At 41.4% G+C, this 27,697-nt stretch overlaps 1 protein-coding gene across 2 annotated transcripts in view; it reads right to left on the bottom strand.

Annotated features, from left to right (window-relative positions):
* The window catches only part of SLC10A7 (solute carrier family 10 member 7), a 255,792-nt gene that overhangs the window by 56,624 nt on the left and 171,471 nt on the right, over positions 1-27,697 (bottom strand). For both annotated transcript variants that reach the window (XM_082838589.1, XM_082838590.1), the window contains 2 exons: positions 23,626-23,661; positions 4,618-4,701 (listed from right to left, as the gene is read on the bottom strand). In XM_082838589.1, the coding sequence (XP_082694715.1) occupies positions 4,618-4,701; positions 23,626-23,661 (120 nt within the window). The remainder of the gene's footprint in view (positions 1-4,617; positions 4,702-23,625; positions 23,662-27,697) is intronic.

The following is a 27,697-nucleotide window of genomic DNA, read 5'->3' as shown; positions in this document are numbered from 1 at the left end:
AGAGAATGTATAAATGATATGGTTTTTTTTTACTATTAATTTATTGAAAGAAAAGTGGGGTTTAGCGTGCTGTTTTAAAAAATAGTTTTCAAAGGTGCTGGAAATTCAATTTCATTAACATTTATTCATAAATCTCTCAAATTTAATGCATAAAATAAGTATGTGTCACAAGCACTTAGATATATTGAAGGCTTTATCGGAAGAGAAGAAATATTACAATAACAGACATTTTATCTCTTTCTAGAATTGACAGAAGCAACAATCTCCCAACCATCTATGGAAAGACTAATCTTATCTCACAGAGTCACAGCATCTTTGAGCTGGAAGATATACTCCTCATCCTACAAATGAGGTAAGTGAGGCCTAGAAGTCGTGTGTATAGCCAAGCAGTGGCAAAGACCAAACTGCACCTCACGTCACATCACAGTCAGTCAATAATGATTTCAACCCCAAAGAAGTACTGTTTGGAGAAAACACACACAAAAAAAGAAAATAAAATCCACTCTCAGAAATATAAATAAAAAATGGAATGATGAAGTTTTATCATCACTAAAAGATTATGGAAAATATTTTCAACTCACCCTTCCTGGTCTTTTTCTTCTCCCTCTAGTTCCCATTGTTTATTTAAAAGGTAACAATAAAATCTCATTTAAAGATGCATATAAAAGTCTATAGAGATGTTTATGTTCACAGTGTGGCACTGTAACTATAATGTGGTTACAGTGGAGAAATGAGGCTACGTTGCCAGGAATCTAATTCCTCTGAAGTAAATAGTACACTGAGCACTTCTAACGAGGGCTTCAAAGATTGCGTCACAAAAGTTAGGTCTGTCAATCAATTACAAATGAGCAGAGATAAAAGAGCGGACAAGGTCCCTGGTCTCATGGAGCTCATGTTTGAGGAGATAAATAAAAAGCAAAACAACAAATAAATGAGAAGCAGATCCATACCAAATAGAGGTTTAAACTGGATAATACATGAGTGATTGAGTGGGTAGCCTCTGGAGGAAGGGCGAGGAAAGGTCTTTCTGAGGAGGTGACAGGTGAGAGGGTGTTCCAAACAGAAGTACCAGCCAGTGCAAAGGTTCTAAGGCAGCATCAAGGCTGGCTGCTTTCAGAAAACAGAAGCAAAGTCCGTGAGACCCAAGGGTAATGGGCAAGTGGGAGAGTGTTAGGGGAAGTAAAAGGGACTTGAAAATAGAGGACAGGGTGAAATAATACTGTAAGGAAGCAGAGTAAGATATCTGGAAAGTACTGACTGACATTTTAAATTTGGGGTCATGAATTTAAAACAAGATGAGAACCAATCATATGTTTCTCTCTAGTGAAGCTGGAGACCTAGGGAAAACGGCTGCTGGGGGTACTGAGGGGATAGGTTCAAAGTTTTCTTCAGCCAATGTTTTTATACAGTTTACACCCAACTACTGAGTATGCTATTAAATATACTTATGATAGAGTTTCCGCTTCCTGGAAGCCCACGGGTACATTACTGTCTCTCCTGATAAATACGACGGGTGAAGTATGATGGGAGAACTGGAGTTTACTCTAGGCCCAGGGAGTCAGAGCACATCAGAGGGCATCTCTGTCTTGAGTCTTTAGAAATGAAGAGAAGTTTGCTGGCAGAAACGATGGCAACAACGAGATAAAAGGCATGGAGCAGTGAAGGGGCACGGTCGGGTGAGGGGGTAGTGGGCACACCGCATGGCAGAAGAGGAGCCTGTGTGAAGGGGATGGTGGGAGGGGACAGGCTGGGGTCAAACTGTGAGGGGCTTTGTGGACCACACGAGGAGTGGGCGACAGGGAACCGTGAGGGAAGTTTCTAAGGAGAGGAATAACATAATCTGGTTTGTTCTTTAGGACTACCCTGGAGTGGTGAACACATTAGATGGGGACTGGAAGAGATTCCCAGCAGAGAGACAGGGTTGGGAGGTGCAGTAATTTAGACAAGAGATGGTGAAGGTGTGGCACCCTCTCTGGCATGCACGAGGCTGCAGATGCCAGAGCTGGAAGATTTTGGAGGCAGAAATGGTGACATTTAGTGCCTGCCTGGATGTGAGGGAGTAAGGACGTTAGGCGGCAGTGTGGCTTCTAGGGGGAGAGACCAGGGGTGTGACTGTTAATTCCCAAGACTAGAATATAAGAGGTAGATGCAAACACATCTACCTTGTAAGTGGTTGCAAACATAAAGGTTTCCTCTTTGAAAAAAGCCACGAGGGTACTTTGGTACTAGAGAACTTTTTAAAAACCAGCCCTCTTGCTTTTTGACTACCTTTACTACTTTATAATTTACTGTAATACTTTACTACTGGGCACGCAAGCTATCTAACAATTCATTATTCTCTCTGGATAATTAGTCTTAATTACATAAATAATATAACACTATATATTTTAAAAATCCATTGAATAGTGTAGACAAATTTTTTTTGTCCATATAATTGAAGACAAACATTTATTATTAAGAGAGATTGTTTCTGAGATCCACTAAGAGAAGAATGTGTGAGCCCCGAGTTATTATATGGAATTAATTTCAGAACCAAGAGAATAAGCGTGGGTTTAAACTAACACTGTCCAGAGCTGAGCAGGGCAGGTAGGTTCCTCTATAAGACACAGCATTTCCCTAAGTGATCGCAGACCTCTAACGCATTCACTCCCTCTCTCCCTCACCCAACACGTATTTATTGGGTGCCTATGTAATGGCAAACAAAGCAAATGTGGTTCCTGTACTCATAAAGCTTACCGTCTAATGAGGGAGACCAACTGTTAACAAGCAAACAAAAGATAAGTATATACTGTGACAAGGGCCAAGAAAGGACTCAAACAAGATGCCACAATAAAGAGTAAAAGGGAAACATACTTCAGGTAGGTGGTCCAAAGAAGGTATGAATTAAAGAGCCCAATGAGCAATGAGTTGCTGTGGGAGGGTGGGTAGAAAGACATTCTAAACAGAAAAATTAAGCAGCAATTGAGAAAAAGCCAAGGCTAGAGTTTAGGAAATGGGCAAAGAGTTAGACAGGTAGATGCCATAAGATTTATTCAGAATACCTGTTATGTGAGCAGCACTGTGGGAATATTTTTTCAAGGATTATCCTGTATTTAATTAAATGGTATTCTCTGAGTGCTTTTAAACCCTCCCCCTTTACTGTAAGTTTAGACCCTTTCCTAAAACTAAAATTAAAAAAAAAAATAGCGCATGTATAGTGGATGCTGTGTTGTGCCCCCCAGACCCATCTCTTCAGTAATGAGATGCTTAGTCCCATATCTGCAGGGCATGTTGATTGACTGAAAGATCTCAGTTGACTTCCTCTTTGGGAACTGCTGCTAAGAGAGCAGACTCACCCAAGGACCTACCGCGGAGGGGCAAGGAAGCCAGCATCTGATGACTGCTCAGCACAAGAGGAGAGAAACCAGGCACGCGTGTCTTAGGCAGGACAACTCTGAGGGGTTGGTCCAGCCTAAGGCTGTGGCCCCTTCACCCCCGTCCTACTTGTCCCACTCTCCCAGGTGTTGATCCCAAGGGTTCTCCCCCATTCAGCTTCCTGCATGGAAACCTCTGTCTCAGAGTTGATTTCCCAGAAAACCTAAGACAGCAAGTAAATATTACATGTCTATACACACACCGTTTTTTATTGTTAGTGCCTCAGAGAGTTGCTTCCTGTTTCGTATCTACAGGGAATTTGAAAATGATGATGAAACTATAGAGTACTTACCTGTATCAGGTTCTATGAGGACAAAAACTTTACATGCATCCTATTTCATTTGATGCTCACAACAACCCTTCAAGATAGGTCCCATTATTACACAGTTTGATAAATTATGAACCTGGAGCTAAGGAGATTAAACGACTTGCCCAAGGTCACACAGCAAATAAAAGGCAGAACTAAGAGCTAGAGTCTAGTTGCTCTTAACCCAACATCTGTGCTCTTCGCCATCCTAATGTACTCTTTTTCTAAGACTCACTCACTTTAGCAGTACATTAAACTCTGTACGCTGTTACTATGGCTACCTATGATGAAAACAACAATGACAACCTTGTTTTTGAATCTGTATGCTCATAACTGAATTATATGCTCGTCATCAGCCTGTTATAAGAAGTTAGGAATTTCTTCTGCGAGTCTAATTCAGTAAGAATGATAAGGGAAACTAAACTTTCTAAGGTCTAATTTTAAGAGCTAATAGAATTAAATGTTTATTTTATCAACTACAGGGTCACAAATATGATCACTGCTATCGGAGGAGCCTAAGAATAAGAAGAAGCCAGTCAAATGCAGATGGTTGTCCCCCAAATGGTCATAATTGCTGAGACCTTATCAGAAATCAAGGTAATGATCTGCTAGACGTTTCCAAGCTAGCTACATAGCTACAAAGAAGGGAAGATAAATTTTAAACATCAAGATTGTGTGCTGGTGTCCCTATATATAGCTATCTGTAAAGCAGACTGATGTTAATTAAAAAAATAAAAAGATGAGACCTTTGTGGCTGAGGAAACCTTCTGTTGGACAGTCTTAGATTTTCATTTAACCATCTCTTCCTCTATCTTTTCTCTCGATTGTCCTGACATTACATAAGAATTCACAATTTGATCTATAAAGAAAAGAGCAGAGAGAACTGGAGACCTTACCTGTCCAATAATGAGGGGAACCACAACAGTCATAAAAAGCTGAGAAAAAATAGATGTAAAAGGCACAGAAGAGGAGGAGTGAAGCTGTAAAACAAGAATACGAGGAGTTAGAATCACTTTAAATCCGTTCTCAATACCGCTGTTAACTAGTGTAATAAATGAATTCTCTCACATGCACAAAAACTTGGTAGCTATATACAAGGAGCAAGTGAAGTTACTTTTATTATTGAAATTTAGCACGAAATAGACTGAGTAGTTTAATATATAATTTTTATTGGGAGACTAAGATTGAAGAAAAATAACTATTGTTTTGCAATTAACTTAAATTTCTTCTTATTAAATACATTTCCGAATTGTAAAGCCGTTCTGTGTTCATACTGTCTGTACCCATATGGCATATTTCACCTGTAATCATAGTTTATGTGATTTCTAGTTCACCCGTCTGCAGATACCCAAAACAAACAAGTGTGTCTCATTATTTTATTAACGAGATAATATTTGTATTTATGTAAATGAAAGTGTCTAACTTTCCTACTCCTCCAAAACAAAGGCAATGATTCTCATACCCTTTAAAATTCATTCTTAAACAAAATCTTGGAAATGGGAAATCCTGAAATGGAACTTATTTTTCAACTGAAAATTTCAATATACCGCTCCTAAATTTGTATGTCTTAACGTTGCTCAGAATTCCCGTTTTGCCTCTGTCCTCAGTTTTTGATTCTTTCTTTGCTAATGATTGCAGTCTCAGCTTCATAAAGATGCCAGCAGCCCCAGGCAGTGTTTCTCTGTGAACACGTCCACACTCACATTAACCTCAACTACCAAGACCTGCTGTCTTCCTATTAACTTTCTAATGTTTTTTTCAAAATCTCCTTTCTGGACAAACAGTAGCCTGTTCCACAGTTGTTTATCCCTTTCATGAGTCCCTTCTGCAAACAGGTTCTCCCAAGCCATCAGTGACGATCCCCCCGGCCCTTGGAAGTTACTTTCACCTTCCCCTGCAGACCACACCTCAGTTTTCATATTTACCTAAGTTTAGTTAAACTTGGAAATATCTTTTGGAAAGTAATTTTTGTGAAAGATGCGGAGACGGTAATGATGGAGGGCAGGGAATATTAAATAAAACATACCAAATATTTAGATAAGTGAAGTCCATAGCTCAGAATGAAGTGATGTGGGACCAGTGTTTTCACTGATTTCTGTGTGAACTGGCTTACCGAAATCTTTTCTATGCCCTGGCCTATTTTATAAAACTCTGTCCCCCATCCTCAGCCCCAATCTATACGCACTCAGAAGGTCAAGAATGTATGCCCTGTCCATCAGTGGCCTGCATCCACTTAATACTGCCTTCAACACTGACCACTGGCTGTCAGTTTCACCCACAAAAAGTGTCGCCTCTAGCCTTTTCCTCCAGAACAAATATAAACGAAAGAAATACAAGCAGAAAAAACGAAACTGGTGAAGAACACACAGAATTTGTGGTGTGTTAAATGTTATATGGCTGTTAGATATTTCTTTTTAGTCAAAACCAAAGTATTAAAAGCTAATGATTAGAGCAACGATGTCCTTGAAGTGCAAGGTATTTAACAAATATATTCTCTCCACAAATATTAACCCTAAGGATGCTCCTGGGGCAAGGACTGAAATAAGGAAAAATATATTTTACAAAGAAACTGAGACACTGGATAATTAGAAAAATAAACTTTAAAGAACAAAGTTTTCAAGTTCAGAAACATTCAACTCAATGCTCTATCCATAGGGTTCACAATGTTTGAAGAGAGGCAGTAGGGTTCGAGGTGATAACCCTCAAGTAAAAAGTCTCAACTCTTGCCTGAAATCTCATGGGTGATCTCACATATCTCTGTTCCTCTTTTTAGCTCAACTTTATTAAGTTATTTAATGTATTTTTTAAACGTTTTCATGAATAATCATATGAAGCTATATTCCCTCTGTCAGCCGAGTGCTTATCCCAGGAACTGGCACAGAGAAGATGTATGCAGAAAGCGTAAACCTGTGCAGAATGGACAGATGAACTAATTTGTAAACACGGGGTGCTAAAAAGAGACAAACTCTTATCCAAAATCATATCCCTGTTTCTTCTAAAAAAAAACACACAAAACTTAAGTATATCTAAAAATCTCTTATTATCACGTAGCATTACAAAATCAGTTGGTATTATTCTTTTCACTGCTTGTTTATCACTAGTAACAAAACGAATTCGAACGTGCACCTAGAAACTAAGGGCGTCTATTCATGATAAAAACCAAGGGAGGAAAGGACCAGCTCACACGCACGTGTGCCTGTGTAAAACAACAGAGCGAGCCTGGTGGTGCACGTTACCTCCCTCAGTTCTCCTCCACCCCCTCCTTAGCTCCTTAATGCTGCTCTGGAAGGGAAGACCTAAAACTGATAGAATCCTAACCTGCAAGAGACTTGTAGTCCCATTAGCTCTTTTTAAAGATTGAAAACTGAGGTCCAGAGAGAAGCAGCTTGTAATGAACACTTTGAAGACCTGTGTTATGAGGTGCAGTTGGCAGTGCTCCTCAAACACATGCAAGCAACTCTTCAGCCAGAACTGCTCTGTGATAGAAGCCAGATGCACACTGGGAAGGCTGGTTAGTTTAACCATAAAGTATTACTGCAGAGCAGTAAACTCAGATCAAAAGGATAGAAAAGTTAAAATGTGATTTCATGTATTGAGTCCATGTTGGGGGTTCTTTTTAATCCTAATTCAAGCTAAAAGGGAAGTAGAGGAAAACCCATTTCAACTTTGCTGTTGAAGAATATTCTGTGTTTCACTTTCTAGATCCATCACGTAATAGACCACCTGCATGTTCAGTGTTTGGGAGCCTCTTGTTCCTAGAAGACAGTGGAAAAGGCTATGGCGTGAGGGGGAGGGTGGGAGGTTGTCCATGATCCCCAAGGTCCCTTTGTCCTCGAAAACACCCATGAGCTCTGATCCACTTGATTAGGAGCACAGGTTAGAGCAGCCCTCCTCTGCGGCTTTGTCAGATCAGAGGCCAGAGCAAGCTAGCCAGGGATGTAGGTAACTGGGTACACGAAACCAGACTAAGTACGGTGGAGATGTTGGGGAGGAAGTCCTGCAGGGTGGCTTCCTTAGAAGTGGCTCTGAAAGGAAGGAAATCTCAGTCCTGGGGTCTAACTTGGCATAAGGCCTTTCTTTTGAATCGGCCACCAGACCTGTCGCTGTGGTCAGTTTGAAGATGCAGAGGTCCCCTTGGGGAGGTTCCTGACACTATGAAGTACGCCCTGGCATCCAGAAGAAAGAAGAGTGAGCATCTGCATTTGAGAGTATGACTAGAAAATGACAAGACCCAATCACTTTACATGCAGAGTTGATTTTAACTAAAGCAGAAGGAAATACGCTGCCCGGGCTATTTGTTTCTGCACATTTTAATGAGGAGCCTCATGTGGTTTCTATTTCAGAGACCAATGTGTTTGGTCTCTGAGGCATCAATTATTGAAGCATCAATAATTTGCACGTTTGGATAAAGTTGCGGGTTCAGCATAAGCTTGTGTCAAGCAAGTGCTCTGGGCTTCGCTGAGCCACCCGGCGGGTTTAAAGGTCCTACGTCTCACACTGCCAACCCGTGCTTTAAGATATCGCATGTGAAATAAACAATCCAGGCATTGGCTAATCTCTTTCAGGAATATATGCTTTAAAGCAGAGAACTCACAATCAGGTTTATTTGTTTTAATCTCATGCTGCGAAGAAACGTTTCAGTGAAAATTAAATATGTGGGAATTTAAGACCTTTGTGTTCAATCATTCAAATGGTAACCGGTGCCTCCTGTGGGCCAGAGGCATGTTCTCAGCCCCAGGGATCCAACAGTGAACAAAAAACCAAACCCCCCCGCTCCAGGAGCTGCTTTTTCAAAGTTGAGGTCTGCATGTGGGTCCACCCGTCACCAAGTGCACACTCCTTTCTTTCCCCTGCTTATAACTGGAAAAGTTCTAGTCTTTTCCTAAGAATTATTTCAAGCATCACTTCTTTGGGGATTATTTCCAAACCCTCCTCCCCAAATGCGGACTCGGCCACCCCCTCTTTTGTGGCTCTGTGTTGCCACTGTACCGCTCAGAATCCTTGGTTGTTCTTGTTTACACATCTGCCTCTCCCAGTAGACTGTATGTTCCTGAAGGTCAGGGACGCGGTCCTTTTCATGTTTATGTTCCGGGTGCCCAGCAGAGTGACTACGTTCTACACCTAGGGTGGTGGTTCTCAAACGTTAACATACCAGACACACCTGGAGGGCTTGTGGGAACACCTGTTCCTTGGTGCCACCTTCAGAGTTTCTGATTCGTGACACCTAGCAGGAAGGACGAGGGGAGGAAGGGGAGAATTTGCACTTCTAACCAGGCCCCAGGTGATGCTGCTGCTACTGCTGGGCTGGGGTTTACCTTTGAGAACCATGGAGTTAGTACACAGTATGTGCTCCAGAATGTGTGTTCACCTAATGAATGGCCACAACACATAGGTAGAAAGAGAGGCTTGACAATGTTTTTTCTTCTTTCCATCCTTCCAGCTTTCGGTAAGTTACAGAGTCCTGCTGAATTCACAGCCCCAAGAAAGGACCAGGAGCCTCCCACCCAATTGTCTCCTATAATTACAGTTATGGTAACATTTATTGTGCACTGCTCTGAATGCCTAATGTGTTGAATGATTTAATACAGCGACCCCTTGAGGTGGGTCTCATTAGCACCCCCATTTTCATATGAGGAAACTGTGGCACAGAACACTTGAACAGCCTGGACATGGTCACCGTACCTAGGAAGTGACGGAGCCGGGAACTCAACCCAGAAGGCTGTCTCCACAGCCCTCACACTTAATCCTTACATTCCACCACACATTAACAACAGAAGGGACAGAGCAGTAAGATGGGGAAGGGGGCAGGAATGGAGGCCAAAGCTGGCCTCCCCTTATCTTGTCCATGTGAGAGAAAGAGAAGAGTGTCTGTGTGTCTGTATGTGTGTTTTGTGAGGGCTGCAAGGAGATGGGGAGCTGGAGGGCAGAAGCAAAAAGACAGAGGGAGGGCTTCCCTGGTGGCACAGTGGTTGACAGTCCGCCTGCCGATGCAGGGGACGCAGGTTCGTGCCCCGGTCCGGGAAGATCCCACATGCCGTGGAGCGGCTGGGCCCGTGAGCCACAGCCGCTGAGCCTGCGCGTCCGGAGCCTGTGCTCCGCAGCGGGAGAGGCCACAACAGTGAGAGGCCCGCATACCGCAAAAAAAAAAAAGGGGGGGGGGGAAGAAAAAAAGGGGATGGGAGGAAACTGGATAAGCAGTGGACGACGGTGCAGCCTTTCTCACCTGGGTTTCTGGATTTGAACCACAGGACAGCGAAGATTATTTGAGTAACTCTTTTCTTAACTCCCTCAAGGATGGTACATCACTAGTACCAGGGTAGATGTGTCAGAAAGAAGTTAATCCAGTACATACAAGGCCTGCTGTAGAGCATCAGGATTTAATTTTCTAACCTGGCAGAGAAAGGCTGAGTCAAACGAAGCAAGATTGGCTGCTATCGATCCATTCAACTTAGAAATTGTTTGATTTGGAAAGAATCTGGGGGCGTCCAGTCAGTGAAATTTTACAGGGCCAGACTAAGCAGACTCAGAAAGACAAATAAGTAAATTCTTGATGAAGACACATTGACCGTCCGTAAAATCAGTTATCAGCCTACAGTTAGAAAACAGATGGTGCGTTTTAAATCACTCCTGTAAGCGAGCTGACCTGTAAATCGTCATTAACGCACCGGGTCCTCACTTGCTCTCTGTGTAATCAGCCTTTTATCTCCTACCAGGGAAATCCATTAGCCACAGGCGCTGCAACTATTTGTGTCCCTTCTCAGCTATTAAAACATTATTGTATTATATAATTCACCCTTGATGATTGGTCTTTGCTTTCATGAGTCCCACATTCAGAGAAAAAGAAGAATAGATATTTATAGTTTATACTGTAGAGTAAAGAATGTTAAATCTCCTTTGCGAGGAAATCAGGAAGAAGCCACTTCAGACCTATATAGAAAGCAGGATGAGCTCCCTTCCGGCCCAGTTCTGGCCCCTCACCTACATTACCCAGAGCCCAGCCCCAGGCGAGGGAAAGAAGGAGGGGACTTGCTTACTATTGGATCTAACTTTCTTGTACCCACACACAGACATTATGGATGTTCATAAATACTATCCCCTTCCCGTCACAAAGACAAGGCATTCAGATGTAAGAAGGGAGAGTGTCCCTAGGCCTTGATCCCCTGAGCCCTTCTACAGTCCCGTCTTTCCCCAGAATCTATAGTCCAGTCTGTCTTTCATTCCATGCGAACTGAACTGATTACTTACACAAAATCAATGACTCAAAGGTATACCAGGCTGACAGGCTCAGTGGAAAAATGACTGTCATTTTTATGAAAATTAAGAATATGGTTGTTAAAAAGCCACACTGATTTGGCTGCGTGTATCAAACTAGAGATGGGTTACGGCATGGAATGTGTATCGGTAGTTGAGGAAATGATCCCTTTTATTTATTATTTATATAACTAGATGCATGGTATTTTTCCTTCTCTGAGCAACAAAGAACAAAATAGGTTTTAAATGATTTTTTTTAAAGATTAAAAAATATGTAAAACATTTCTTTTTGTTATCTGCTAATTTAAAACGTAAGATGAAAAGATTACCTTCCAATAACTGATGGAAACGACGTACAATTGTAAGTTCTGTTTATTCATACAACACAAGAATTGTAGTGAAATGTGCCCAAATGAACTGTAAATCAGCTTATCGCCCGCAGAGGAAAGCTGTGTGAAGATGGGCTTCCAGGACACAGCTGGCTAGAGGCAGAGATACGCAGAGGCATCTAGAAACAAGCTTTGTCCGTTATTCCATGACCACAGGATTCGGTCTTGTCAATCCTGAGTTTGGTTCAGGAACCACAGAACCTGCTGTTGCTAATTGTCCCTTAAGGAGACAAAGTTTAAGTTCCTACAGAAGAAGGACCAACAGGCAAGGGTGGTGTAAGGAAGCAGTGTCCTTCTCACTTCAACCAGATCATAACTGCTTGGGGAGCAGTCGCTGGTGTTGGAGCGGGACCAAGGTGCAGCGGGAAGCCTGGCTAGGACAGCGCTGCACCTGAGCGCATCCCTTCAGATAAGTCCGCCAAGTCCCAGAGCAGCAGTGGACTTGGCCTCTCTGGGTCAATGGTCCTTGAAGGGGGATGGGGGTGGGGGGAGTTTATCAATGTTGCTTCTAGAGCATTTGAAAGTGGCTTACCAGGTGCTCCCCTGCTTCCCCATTATTTCAACAAGGTCTGGGGGAGTCCCAGGAAGAGCATTTATAAAAGACTCCACAGATTATCTTGCATTACAAAATTCTCCATGCGTGAGAAGCATCCCTGTGTGATTTATACACACAGTCAGAAGATAAGCTGCTCTCAGGCTCGAGGAGATGAGATCCGTCTTACTTGCTTTAGGAACAAACGCTCCTGGGCACATGGTGGAGAGCCCGGCTCCGTGTGGAACAACTGAGGCAATCAATGGGATCGTTTCTCTTCAAGTGCTTTATGTTTTATCATCATTTTATACATCGCACATGTATGTGACCATCAGTTATGCAACCATCATTGGGAACACACTACAAAAAATAATCAGAGTACTGTACCTGACACTAATGTCTGTATTTGCTGTTTTTGTTTTTATTGATAGGATCAAAAGTTGAAGGACTTTCTATCACAGGTAGCCAGTTACTAGAGAAACTAATGATGACCGTAGCCTTGAAAGCTGCCACTGACGTCTCTCCCCAACCCTGACCTCGCTCTTCTGTGAACTCCTATGAAATTCAGTCTGAATCACATAGTTTAGTAGTTAATTTTTCCTCTAAAATTCTTCCATAGTCTATTCTTTACCTACATGAGGTTTAAGTTTCTTCAAGGCAATATTTATGCCTTATTCTGTTTATCTTTCCTATGTTACCTAAAATATATGTCCAGGAAGTAGTAACTGAGTGCTGATAAAATGTCTTAAAATCACCTGTCTCCTAGGAGGCACGCTTTGTAAGCAAAACCTGGAAGGAACGCTGCCTGAAAGTGCCCCGTGTTCTTGACTAGTCTTTGAACCTAAGTTTTCTCATATAGGTGAGGATAATACCTACCTTTAAAGGTACTCATGCTACTCACATGGGAATATGCATAGAGTACCCATTATATCTACTCAATAAAAATTATTTTCCCCCTCTCCCCACCGTCCCCCTCCCCTTCTGGAAAAACAAGGTTTCTTTTAAAGTGTCCTGAGAATTCAAGCTGATTGGATTTAAGAACTGCTAAAATGGAAAGTAACAGAAGAGACAGTCAGACGAATGGAGCATACAGTTAGCCTAGAAACAGGGCCTGGTGTGCATGCATGGGGGTGCACGTACATGTTTGTGTGTTGTACACATGTGTGTATATATGTCCAAGTATCACAATGCCTTCTAAATATCTACTTGATGAGGGGCCAGATTTCTAAGAAATCAAGTCATATAAAATCAATTAATATAACAGCAGAGCTGGTGGTGCTCCCACTTACTTAAGGGGCGCTTACATTACTATTGACTGGGTAAGCATGAGGGTGAATGTTTATTAAATATCCTAAGCGACTGATGTGACCATCCCCACATATGGAGATGGGCTGATCTGTAACTCTGAGAACATGACTTTCAGCAGCGGTCCAAGTTTCCGCCCTTTGTGTTTCCAGGGGTCTTGATGTTGAGCTGACCTTTGTGGCTGCGGTGGAAGTGAGGCCTTGATTTGTCGTTCCAATGGCACAAGCTCAAAGCGCTACTGACTCTCCCCTGCCACGCAGGAACTCATTTAAATAAAAGTGGTGGTCTACAGAATTATGAGGCTTGAGGCCATGACAATACCAGATAATATCTGGTTTCCTTAGATCATAACTGCGTAGAATTAGACTGACCTGTTCTACAGTGTGAACATAGTTATCTTACCTTCTTTGTCTTAACTTTAGAGGGAGTAAGAGAGAAGTTTAGACGTTGCTTCTTTTCATTCCACACAGTCGCCAAGATGTAGTTGGGAAGAAGGTGTGAGGGAGCTGCTAAGGAGACTTGGGGGGACAGGGGTCTACAAAGGCAGGAGCTTCACGCTGCCCAATGGACTGTCCCTGACCTCACAGCCTAAGTGCTTGACTCAGCACCGGGGCCTCTGCATCTTCACTACCCACAACACTCCATTTCAAGTTTTCAAATCTCTCTCTTTCAGTCTTCTCTATTATTTACTGCTGAATAAAAACTGTAATAATGGTCGGTAAACAGAGTGTTAGTGAGAAACCACATCAGAGGAAAGGAAAGATCTGCAAGTTTTAAGTGATGTTAGATACGAATGAGAATCAGAACCACACACATGAAAAAAACTTGAAGTAAGTAGGACATCCCTGGAGAAATATTAGAAGTTTCCATCTACCTCTCAAATTAAAAGTTTTCCTCAAATTAAAAGTTTTCTTTCAAAAGGGAGCTCTGCTACACTGTTGGTGGGAATGTAAATTGGTAAAGCCACTGTGGAGAACAGTATGGAGGTTCCTTAAAAAACTAAAAATAGAGCTACCATATCATCCAGCAATCCCACTCCCGGGCATATATCCAGAAAAGACAAAAACTCTCATTGGAAAAGATACATGCACCCCAGTGTTCATAGCAGCACTATTTATAATAGCCAAGACATGGAAGCAACCTCAATGTCCATCAACAAATGAGTGGATAGAGAAGATGTGGTACATAAATACAAAGGAATATTGCTCAGCCATAAAAATGAAATAATGCCATTTGCAGCAACACGGATGGACCTAGAGATTATTATACTAAGTGAAGTAAGTCAGACAAAGACAAATACTGTAAGATATCACTTATATGTGGAATCTAAAATATGACACAAAGGAATTTATCTACGAAACAGAAACAGACTCACAGACAATAGAGAAGAGACTTGTGGTTGCCAAGGGGGAGGGGGAGGAGGGGGAGGGACGGATTGGGAGTTTGAGGTCAGCAGATGCAAACTGTTACATATAGAAGGGATAAACAAAACAAGGTCCTACACACACAGGCAACTACATTCAATATCCTGTGATAAGCCATAATGGAAAAGAATATGAAAAAGAATATGTGTGTGTGTGTGTGTGTGTGTGTGTGTGTGTAACTGAATCACTTTGCTGTACAGCAGAAATTAACATAAATCAACTACACTTGAATATATTTTTTAAAAAAGCTTCTTTCAGTAAAAAATTATTGTAAAAAAACCCACTTCTCCTATTAAATAAAATGTTTTCTTTTTTAGTAATCTCCTTTGAAATATTATGATACTTGTGATACAATTTCTATCTTGGATTTTAATTATCTGTGAATATATTCTATTTTCTGTGTTAAATCATAAATTCTTTGAGGGAAGGATCAATGTCAGACTGATCGTTGTAATATTCACAGTGCACAGTAGGCATCCAAACACTGAATAAAAGAATGGATGTTTTAATATTATTGAAAAAACTTGTAAGTTATTTGTCATAGCAAATATAAAGTAAAATTTTATGGCTCAGGCTGGAATGCTAACCTTCGAACCACTTATTTATCATCTGAATCATTCTAATAATTGTTCACCCATCTTTCTATTCCCCTCTTTCCAACATTTATTGAATATTTGGCACCAGAGATAAGTTAATGAATAAGATATTCATGGTTCCTGGCCCAGGCGGCAAAATCTAGTGGACAAAATCCCAGTGTTCCACTGGGAACACTGTTTCAGAAGGACAATTCACATGGAATTTCAAGTAATGAACTTATAAGTATAGTTTTTAGCTAGACAAGGCCTTTATTTACCCTTACAGATTGGAACTTCATGGTCTGATACACATCCACTAACAAAATAAAGACAATAATTTCTGCCCCTGCCAATAGCAAAGGTATGTTATCAAGAAAATTGAGGTGATATATGTAAAAAGCACTTTGAGCCTTAGGAGTTAATGGTGCTATTTCAGGAAGTTTCACTGCACTCATTGCCAGCCATGGTAAATATTGGATTCATTTATATACAAGTTTATAAGATTATAGATGATTATAGAATCTTAAAGTTTTAAGACTCAGCCCATCATTAAGTCTGGACTAGCTGGACCATCGCTGCATTTCATCAGATAAGTGCTTTTGCAAAACCTTGGCATCCTTCCTGGCATTATTTTCTATTTTCCTTTATAAAGTGTCAAATTTAAATAACTACCATTTGCTGGTTCCTTACAGTTTACAACAGGCTTTCCCATAAATGAACTCATTTCATCTTATAATTCTCACTTTACAGAGGTAAAAACCGAGGCTAAGAAGGGTAAAAGAAAATCCACTGTTCACGACAAATACTGGCTGCAGACTGAACCAAAACGGGATGCTTTCTCCCCATACCATGCCACCCCTGCACAACAGACTGTGAGGGAAGTGAAGTCGGGCCCTTCAAAATGGCTTTACAATAAGGAATGTGGCCCTGAAGGTAGAGCAAGTGATGAGGACATACGAGTCTTAAAAGTGGTCCTAGCCTGACTCTTTGAACAGAGGCACCTGTCCACCTGTCCAACTGTGATGTAGTGAAATAGTAAGAAATATATATTTGGTCTTTGTCCCCAATTCCTAGCACAGAGCTTCTAAAACCCTCAGAACTTCCTGAGGGATGGGATGATAAGAGTGTCTTTTGTTACATTATTTGGGTTTTGTCCCCAGTACCTGGCACAGAAGGGTTCAGAGAGCTTCCGGGTTGGTGAATGCACCCATATGCAGGGTGGGTGGCACACCGTAAACTCCATGGGACAGAAACTCCTGCACTTGGGACCGTTCTGGACCTTGCTCTACGTACCTCTTCACCTGGCTGTTTATTTGTTTTCTTTATAATTAACCGGTAATAATAAATAAAGTGTTTCACTGGGTTCTGTGAACAGTGGTAGCAAATTATTGGACCTGAGGAGGGGGCTGTGGGAGCCCCCTGATTTGTAGCCAAGTCGGACAGAAGTGTGGGTAACCTGGAAACCACTATTTCTGATTGGCACCTGAAGTGAGAGGCAATCTTGGGAGACTGAGCCCTCCACCTGTGGGGTCTGCATTAACTCTGGGAAGTTAGTGTCAAAATGAATTAAATTGTAGAATACCCGGTTGGTATTTGCAGAGAATTGGAGGATCCCTTGGCATCGAAAACCCACACCTTTGGTGTTAGAAGTACTGTGAGAACAGAAACAGTTTTTCTTTACCAAGCATCCATTCAAAAATGATTTCAAGTGGCTTCCATAGCCAGGTATTATTTTGAGCAGTGGGGTTTTAGCAGTGACCAAAACATAAAGTCTCTGCTATCTTGTAATGCTTTGCTCTAGTTAGGGAAGATGGATAATAAACAAATTAACTAGTGATTAAGATGTCACGTGATAAGTGCTAAAGAGGAACAATTAAGAATGGTAGGTGGGGAGAGAGTGATGGAATATATTATTCCTAAAAAATAGGAATTATTATTCTTCTCCTCTAAAAGGACATCTGACCAGAGACCTGATGAAAGTGAAGGAGGGAGCCACGTGGATATCCGGGGTGGGGAGAATCCAGGCTGAGCCAATGCCAAGTGTAAAGACTCAGGATGGTCCTCGGTGCTGCTGGACCAGCCCATTCCATTCACTCTGCCGCATGACTGTTTCATGTCTTTGCCTTTCTCATCAAATCTCCAACACCTCCTTGCCTTTTCTTGTCCTCCACCCCTAACCTTGCTTGCCACTTCACTGAGAAAACAGAACCAGAGGAGAACTTAACAAGCTCCTGTAATTACATCATCCAATTTACTTGCATCCCTGCCTATATCCCATGGCTTCCTTTCCGTGACTCTGGATGAACTATCTGTGCTTAGGAGGCCATACTCCCTTTACACACTAGAACTCATCCCTTTCTCCTACTCAAGGACATGGGTCCACGAATTCTCCCCTCTTTTTTCTGTATCAAATTTTCCTTCTCTAACTGGATTAATCTATTGATACAAATATGCTAATAATTTTCCCAACTTAAAAAAGAATCCTCTCTCGGTCCTTCATTAACTTTGCTGCTCTCCCATTTTCTGCACACTTTACAGCAAAATGAACTCTTCTTTCTTCATTTATTCTTGAACCAACTTCAATAAGGCTTTCGCCTCCAAAACTCTGCTGAAATAGCTCTTGTTAAGGTCTCCAGTGGCCTCCATCTTGTTACAATCAATGGCCAATTGTTGGACTTCATTTTATCCGAATTATTACCAGCATTTGAAGTAGCTGACCATGATCCCCTTTTTGAAACACATTCTCTGCTAGGCTTCTAGGACATTAAAATCTCTTGGTGTTCTTCCTAAGCAAACTGGATATCCTTGGTCTTCTTTGCTGACCTCTTAATGTTAGAATGCCCCAAATTCAGTCCACTGATACCTCTCCTTCTTTATTCTCTTTTGGTGATCTCGTCCAGCCTAACTCAAAATCCATCTCTATGCTGAACTCTCCCAAATGTGTATCTCTAGAGATACATACACACAGAAAGTCCAGACCCTTTCTCCTGAATTCCAGACATATAGTCAACTGCTTACTTGACTTCTCTACTTAGATGTCTGAAAGGCATCTTAATCCAGACATGTCCAAGACTGAATTTGTTGGGAGTTCCATCAACTTGTTCGACCCTACAGCCTTCCCTATCTTAGTAAACGGCAATTCCATACTTCAAGTTGCACAGGCGTGGAGTCATCCTTGATTCTTATCTTTCCCTCATAATTTTCATTCAATCTCTCAGCTCTTTCAAGAAAATAAAGAACTACCTCCCACCAGATTTATTCAACCACGCTGGCCCAAGCTAACGGCATCTCTTGCACTAGCTTTCTAACTGGTCTTCCTGTCTCCACCATGATCCCCTTAACAATCTACTCTCAACCCAGCATCCAGAGTCACCCTTTTAAAGGGAATGTCAGAACATGCCATTCCCTTGATCAAAACTCTTTCAGTCGTTTCCTGTCTCTCTTGAATTACAATTCAAAATCCATACAAAGGACTTTAAGGTCCTCTATCATTTGGCCTCTGCTATGTCTCTGACCTCATCTCCATCTACTCTCCCCTTGCTCACTCCATTCCAGCCACACTGGCCTCCTTGCTGTTCCTTAGGCACCAGGCACACTCTCAGGACCTTTGCACTTGTTGTTCCTTCCACCTGGAACATTCTACCACCAGAAAGCTCACTTTCTGGTGGTATCTCCTCTAGGCCTTTGCTCAAATATTGTTTCTCAGTCAGTCCAACCTCCCAACCCACTTCCCTTCCATACTTTATTTTTTCTTTAGCACCCATCTTACACAATATATTTTTACTTATTTGTTGGTTGCTTCTTTCCACTAGTATATAACCTCCATTAGAGCAAAGATGTATCTGTTTTGCTCACTGCTATATCCTTGGCACCCCGGAAAGTGACTGGTATATTGGAAGAACTCAATACGTATTACTGAATGAGTGATAAGTTAAAATAACTTTTTGGAGGGCTTCCCTGGTGGTGCAGTGGTTGGGAGTCTGCCTGCTAATGCAGGGGACATGGGTTCGAGCCCTGGTCTGGGAGGATCCCACATGCCGCGGAGCGACTGGGCCCGTGCGCCACAACTACTGAGCCTGCGCGTCTGGAGCCTGTGCTCCGCAACAAGAGAGGCCGCAACAGTGAGAGGCCTGCGCACCGCGATGAAGAGTGGCCCCCACTTGCCACAATTAGAGAAAGCCCTCGCACAGAAACGAAGACCCAACACAGCAAAAAAATAAATAAAATAAATTAAAAAAGAAGGCTCAACATTAAAAAAATAATAATAATAACTTTTTGGAGGAACTGTGCCATAAAAGAGTGCACAGAAATGGACTACAGGTAGGATAAGGTGAAATTTAACTTTTAAGATGTGTAATATTACAGAATGCTTACATGCTGACAGAAATGACCCAGCAGAGATAGAAAATTTAATGACATAGGAGAAAGAGGGAAATGTGTGTGGCTCCTATTGTTAAATAGGCAATAAGGGATGGCACAACTGGAGGGACTGGCCTTAGATGGGAGCAAAGATAGTTTATCTACGGAAGGAGGAGAGAGGTGAAAAATATAGAAGCAAGTAGGTGGGATTTTGTAAATTTCTCTGATTGCTTCTGACTTCCTCATCATCTAATTTCCTTTCTGCATCAGTTAAGATGAAAAAAAGAGAAGAGGCACTGGAGATTTGAGAAGCAAGGAGAAGGTGTGAAATGATTCTCTAGAGATTGGGGATGTGCATCAGTTCGGGGAAGGGAGTAGGACTGCCAGGCTCATTTACAATTAGTTGTCATGAATTTCGAATGAGATCAGTCAGCATGAGAGTGGGTGCCCCCGCGTGTTCAGGTACAAATACAGAAAGGTGTAGAGCTGGATTTAAGCAGGCCTGGCACTTGCCAGACAAATAGGAAGCAGTAAGAAATGAGCAAGGTTGTTGACGGTGTATGTAATAAAGTAATTACAGTGATGGACCATGAGATCTAGGCTAGGTCAGATGGAATCTGAGGGTAAGAGGGTGAGGGTAGGGTGGATTAGTTAGAAGCATTGAAGGTGATAAGGTAAATAAATGAGCCCTCCTGGCAAGTTTGCAGAATTCTTAATCTGGGGAGTAAGTCACAAAGATAGCAGCTGCTAGTAGGAGAAGACATTTGAAAATAGGATTATGGAAGGATGCTATCATTGGCAGTAATAAGTCAAAGGTCTGACTGCAGGGGTGACTGGCTGAGATGAGGGGGAAGGCAATCTCACTGGTGAAGGGGGTCAAGAATTTAGAGGTTAGGGTATTGGGAAGGTCAACTATGTGAATACTGAAAACACCAAGAATCAATCCAAGTGTATTGTGAAAAAGAAGACAATGGAAAGGTGCTAACATTTTTCTGGACTCTTAGAGCGTGACCTGGTGTTCCACTGACAATTACAACAAAGAGCGGCAGCAGGTAATATAGGTGTGCTGGCATAACCTTTAAAGGTAATAGGAGGATTTTATGGAGAAGGCATGGGAAGTGATCTGGGATTGGTAAAGAGGAACAAGAAAGACACCTTCTCCCATTTCAAGACTCAGTGATATGAAAGATGCCAACAGCAAAAACATGAATAAGAAGACAGGTTTCAGTTGGAGCAAGATGGTAAAGGGAACATTCTGAGAAGATGCTAAGAATACAGGGAACTGAGACTCTATCAGCAAAAATGGCTTTTACTAGCTACTGTGCCTGACTATCCAGAAATTTACACTTTCAAGATATGATTTTAAAAAAAAGACAATTCAATTTTCAGGGGTTGTATTAGCTTTTTTGACTTCTGTAATGAAATATCATAAACTGAGTGGCTTAAAACAATAGAAACGTATTGTTTCACAGTTGTGGAAACTGTAAGTCTGAAATCAAGCAAGGCCATGCTCCCTCTGAAATCTCTAGAGGAGAATCCTTCCTTGTCTCTTCTAGCTTCTGACGTTTGCCGGCAACCGCTGGTGTCCCTTGGCCTGTAGACCCATCTCTCTAATCTCTTCCTCCGTCGTGATGTGGCATTCTCCCTGTGGTTCTCTGACTCCTATTCTTTACGGACAGCAGTCATATTGGATTAAGGACCCACCCTGTACCACTATGGCTTCATCTTAACTAATTACATCTGCAACACCCCTATTTTCCAATAAGGTCACATTCGGATGTACTAGGGATTAGAACTTCAACCTATCTTTTGGAGAATCACAATTTAAGCCACAACAGGGGTGTTGATGAAAAACACTACATCTTTAATGATATGTGTTCATATTTTAAGTCGCTCAGGCTTTTCTCTCCTGCTAAGTGAAGCCTGGTCACCCAAGTGTTTAAGCAATTCCCATTGTTTGTAAAATGCACAGGCAAAAAGTATTATATACTGTGCATGCGATTTCAAGTCACGTAACACAGAAGTAACTATTGATGTCATGTGACGGAGCCACTGAACCTAGTGGGACAGCCCAGTTGGCTCAAAAGGGAAGCATTAAACTTTTAGGTTGAGGGTCTTGGGGTTTCTTTCACTATTCCTGTAGCTCGATGATTTAAAAAGGTTGAACCAACTAAAGCTCACAAGTCTAGGGTCTAAGAGGGGAGGCAAGCTTGCATGATGCCATTAATATTAACCAGCTGGGAATGTCTTGTTACAGCATGGAGATGGGAAGAGAGGGAGAAAAGTAAGCATCTGGTTCTTTTAGTCACAGCTGAAACAGTGTCTCAGGGATTCCAGACTCTGAGATACTCAAAAGTGCTACCTATGTGCTTCCCTGGTGGCGCAGTGGTTGAGAGTCCGCCTGCCAACGCAGGGGACACGGGTTCGTGACCCGGTCCAGGAAGATCCCACATGTCGCGGAGCGGCTGAGCCCGTGAGCCATGGCCACTGAGCCTGCACGTCCAGAGCCTGTACCCCGCGGCAGGAGAGGCCACAGCAGTAAGAGGCCCGCGTACCGCAAAAAAAAAAAAAAAAAAAGTGCTACCTAGGTCTTAGCCCCCTAGTTGTGGCTGTGACTTCTCTCTTCAAAGAGTCCCCTGAGTAGGAGATGCTACTCTTCTGCAATGGAGAAAATCTAGGCTACGTAGCCATTTATTGGACACTTTCTATATGGCCAGCTCTATGCTACTTCTCTGACTCACTGCCACAGTGGACCCCAGGCTGGCCTGCATCCTGTGCCCACTGAGTGCTGCTCCTGGGAAATTACGATCCCAAGGCTTGGAAAAAACACCGAGGGACGATCCCAGGTCCTCACCTCTAGTGAGCAGGTGAGCAGGTAGGTACATACCAACCAAGTCTTTTTTTCCCAAAGAGACATTCACTTCAGTTTCAGTTTGACTCACTGCAAATTCTGAATTGCTGAGTCTAAATTAATGAGGTTTGTGATGCTGTGGAAAGTGATCTGATTTGACTCTCCTTACCTTGTCAGGATGGAGCTAGCATTTCAGAAGGGATGGTAAGGCTGAGGGTTATTACTGGAAGGAAATGTCTTTCATGAAAGATGCAAAATCCAACTGTTTAGTAGGGCATCTCTCCCTCTCCACTTCCTACACAGCTTGTAAGAAATGAAGTCCCACATTCTATTACTCTAATTGAATTTCAACTTGGGTAATTACCCTATAATTAAATAAATTTGCCCCATAGTTTTAATTCACTGACAAATAGTGCTAGTCAAACAGCTACATTTCACTCCCAGAAATGCATCCCTACTCTATTTCAGTGATGAGTGGAGTGATTTATACTTGGGAGATGTGTGTATGAAAAATGCACAGTTCATAAAATATTTTAGGTATCATTCATGGTTACATATGCTTTTCTCAGCATGAGATAACATTAATTTCTATTATAATCTCTCATCTAATTTCTCATATGCTTAGTGCCAAAAGAAATAAGACAGCTAATTAGCATTTCTTATTTTCAGAACAATTTTTGCTTGGTTTGCCAGTAGCTTGTACTTTTCCTTTCTAAAGCACATTTCATTATCCCTGGGAGACAGGCTGGGGTAGGTGTTATTGTTTCCCATTTTACAGATGAAAACACCGAGGCAGTATTCCCCAAGGTGAGGAAGCCAGTTCCTATCAGTACCAGCACAGGAAACTAAGCTTTGTCTGGTCCCCTGGACCAAGGCTCTTTCAATCAAACCCTTGCTCACTAGCAATCACTTCAGTCTCACTAGTGAGAAAATAAAGTGCAGCACATTTTTGACCTACGTCACAGGTCATTAATTTGTAATAATTAATGATTTAGCCAGGAGTCAGAGGCCCAAGAACTGGGTCCTGTTGCTCTCCTTGGGCCATGAGACTACAGAGATTCTTTGTGTCTCCATGTTATGACTTGGTACAGCTCAACTGGAAGAACAGTTCAAAATATGATGCAAGATTCAAATTTCAATTTATTTCTAAAGACCTTTCTTAAAGGGTTGTAGATGGTTTTTAATAAAGAATATTAAAAACAACATCAAAATACTCACAAAAAGCAGCAGTAGCAGGGGTGTTACAATGATGCCCTGAAAGAAATGAAAGAGATGATGATCATTTATCAGCCTGGAAAACAGGACACTTTCTTTGCCATTTTAAACTCTGATGCATGGACATGCTTATCCTTCTCATTTCTGTTTAATAAAATCTAGGAGATAAAGAAGAGGGAGCCCCACTCTTGGCTCTCCCAACCATAATGCCTTAGCATCTCTAGTATAATTATTCATATCTGGCATCATTTAAAGTACAACCACCAATCTTCCTTTAACTCGTCTTGCCTTTTTTAAGCTTAAGTTTCCTTCCACGTTGCATATGCATCACTTGGGTGGAAGCTGGCAAGATTTCTCACTCCAAGGCTTTCAACTCTAACTTGGATAAAGTGCCCCTTTTCAAGAGAAGACAGGTGGTTTAGTCCCAGTTGGGGTCCTCTCCTGAGCAAAGACCACGTCAGTTGTGATGAATGGGATGTCATGATTTTGTAATGTGAACTGATCTCCCCTAGGAAATGAGTTGGGATCTCAAAACTCATTTCGCTTGATTGGACTCCATGTCTCCATGGTGGAAGGCAAGTCTTTCATCTAATTCAGCCACCCAGGACCACCTCAGTCCCTCTGCCTCCAGAGGCAGGAAGGAGCAAAAGATTTGTTTTCTTCGATGACAGGGAACAGTTTGAGGCTGTTGTTGATGAGGCAGGATACAAGCTTTTAGGATTCTTGAAGGTAAATCTTTAAAACTAGGTGTTTGAGTTGGGAGTTAACATGACAGGTTTTGGTTTTACAACAGCAGCTGATGATTTGCCCCCTTAGTTGTTCCTTTATCTCTCAACACTTTATTATGATTTATACAAGAAAAAGCAGTTCATATTTTTATTAATGAATTCTACTTGGAACTTTAAAATTCCAAAGAGTCTGTGTGTGTGTGTGTGTGTGTGTGTGTGTGTGTGTGTGTGTGTGTGTGAGAGAGAGAGAGAGAGAGAGAGAGAGACAGAGAGACAGAGACAGAGATAGACAGACAGACAGAGAGAGACTATACTGTGCCCAGGATCGAGGTCTGGGACCACTTCATTACTTTTGGGAAAAAGTCCTTTTGGTATTAATATATGGAAGCCCTTTTATCATTACAGTAATTAAATTCTTTTGGATGTGGCCCAAAGGGAATGGCTTGCCTTATATGAATATTGCTACCATAACTTTTTTAGGCATATACACATGTGAATATCCACACACAGACTTGTTTTATTGTTAAATAATAGAATAAATGCTTCTTTATTGTGCAAACTTTCACAGCTAGCTGGCAATAAGGAATACCACATTTTTATTCAAGTGTTATATTTTAAAATCTACTTATTAAAACATGTATTGTGGTTTATCAGCTCCACTGGTGCCTCTGAAGCAAGGTCTCATCAGCACCATTTAGAAGAGCTCAATGTGCAAAATAATTTGTAAGAGTTACTGTCCTTCAATAACATGGAATCTATTCAGACTCTGGGAGGAATTCCGAACTTTGTGAGGTCACGTCGAAATGGAAATATCTGGCTGTTTCAGTCTAGGTGGGAGCCATGTGATTTCAAGTCAATTTGTTTAAATGTCTATTGAATATCCACTTACATGCCAGGCATGGTTCCAAATAATTAGAAGAATTAATGAAAAGTGATCCGGTAGAAAGGGTGTTAGGATATTGCAGGAAGAAGGAAGGGCATTTGCAAAGCTATGAAGTTGAGCAGGGAGGGAAAAAAAGTATCAAGTGGAGGATTCAGATACCAGATCATCAAAGGTCTTGGAGGCCAGGAGAGGGAGCTTGGAGCTGATCCTTCCTACAATGTCAAACTATTGTGTGGGCCAAAAGTTCGTTTGGTTTTTTTTTGCAAGATGGCTCTAGTAGCACTTAGTTGTCTTTAACTTCATTTGAAACAATTTTGTTAGATTGTATTGTGACAGCTGTCATATCAGCATGCATTTTAAAAAAGACTTATCTAAATTGGTGAATTTTTGTGTAGCCATTTTAATATTGAAGACGGAAGAAAAAAAGCAACATTTTCTTCATATTACGCTTTATTATTTCAAGAAAGGTAAAAACACAACTGAAACACGAAGAAAGATTTGTGCAGTGTATGGAGAAAGTGCTGTGACTGATTGAACGTGTCAAAAGTGGTTTGCGAAGTTTCGTGCTGAAGACTTCATGCTGGACGATGCTCCACAGTTGGGTAGACCACTTGAAGTTGATAGCGATCAAATCAAAACAATAACTGAGAACAATCAATGTTATACCACGTGGGAGATAGCCGACATACTCAAAACATCCAAATCAAGCGCTGAAAATCATTTGCACCAGCTTGGTTATGTGAATTGCTTTGATGTCTGGGTTCCACGTAAGTAAAGCAAAAAAAACCTTCTTGACCATATTTCCGCATGCAATTCTCTACTGAAACATAATGAAAACGTTCTATTTTTAAAACAAATTGTGACAGGTCATGAAAAGTGGATACTGTACAATAATGTGGAACGGAAGAGACCATGGGGCAAGCGAAAGGAACAACCACCAACCACACCAAAGGCCGGTATTCATCCAAAGAAGGTGATTTGTGTATATGGTGGGACTGGAAGGTAGTCCTCTATTATGAACTCCTTCCAGAAAACCAAACAATTAATTCCACCAAGTACTGCTTCCAATTAGACCAACTGAAAGCAACACTCCACAAAAGGCATCCAGAATTAGTCAACAGAAAACACATAATCCTCCATCAGGATAACGCAAGACTGCATGTTTCTTTGATGACCAGGCAAAAACTGCTACAGCTTGGCTGGGAAGTTCTGATTCAACTCATATTCACCAGACATTGCACCTTCGGATTTCCATGATTTCGGTCTTTACAAAATTCTCTTAATGGAAAAAATTTCAATTCCCTGGGAGACTGTAAAAGGCACCTGGAACAGTTCTTTGCTCAAAAAGATAAAAAGTTTGGGGCAGACGGAATTATGAAGTTGCCTGAAAAATGGCAGAAGGTAGTGGAACAAAAGGGTGAATATGTTGTTCAATAAAGTTCTTGGTGAAAATGAAAAACGTGTCTTTTATTTTTACTTAAAAAACCGAAGGCACTTTTTGGCCAACCCAATGTTAAGGGGGGGGTATAATGAGTTAGTAAAATAAGTTAGTAAATGGAAAATGAATTTGACTTTGCTTCTAACCTAGCCATTTTACCCTTGTTATCTATCAGTTCATCTAAATTCAGATAAAAGAAAATAGAAACTTATATTAATGTTAATTATGGAATTTCAATAGCATTAATAACACTTCTGAGAAACAGTATGATATCTGTGATAGGATAAGAATTTTCCCCCAGGAAGAAGGTTGAGCATTGTCACCACTCTGGGAACATCAGTCTTGTATTAGAGGGGTCGAACCCACACTGGTATCATATAACACGTGGGCACCCATATTCTTCCTGGTGCCCGTTTCATTTTCCTTTGCAATAGTGGAATAGTAACAGTATTAGTAATAATACCAGTACTACTAATGGTATTTTGCTTCAGTACTTTTATGTACATTTAAAAATTTGACCTTCCTCTACTGAAATAGTTGGTTTCCATAATAGCCCCACTTTATGGATGACGAAACAGGTTCAGAAAAGCCAAGCAACCAGCCCAAAATCACACAGGAAATAAATGTCAAAGCTTGGACTAGAGCCTGCTTTGTCCAGCTCCAAATCCTGAACTGACTCCAGTGCAGCACTGGTCTCTGGGTAGCAGATTAACAACCAGTAAAGTTTCCTACAGAGTTCTGCAAAGGACATATATGTCATGATTAGTTGCTATATGACCTTGGCTTCCAGCTGATCACCAATTCTTAGAGATGCTCTCATTCTGGAAGGGAGAGCACTATAATCTCCAGATTTTCCTGCTTGAATATTTCAAGTGTATGGTCACCAACACACAACAGTTCTTACAAGGACGTACGACATTTGTTGCTAAGACATTAAGTTTCCTAATGAATAGGATGTATCTTCTAATTCTAGATTCACAATTCCTCATTATTTTCTCAAGAATGGCTGTTCAAGTTCATTAACTA

The sequence above is a fragment of the Leucopleurus acutus genome (assembly GCF_964270905.1).
Source record: "Leucopleurus acutus genome assembly, chromosome: 4".
Classification (NCBI taxonomy): Eukaryota; Metazoa; Chordata; class Mammalia; order Artiodactyla; family Delphinidae; genus Leucopleurus; species Leucopleurus acutus.
The sequence above is the reverse complement of the archived record's forward strand: the minus strand, read 5'-3'. Positions and strand labels throughout refer to the sequence as shown.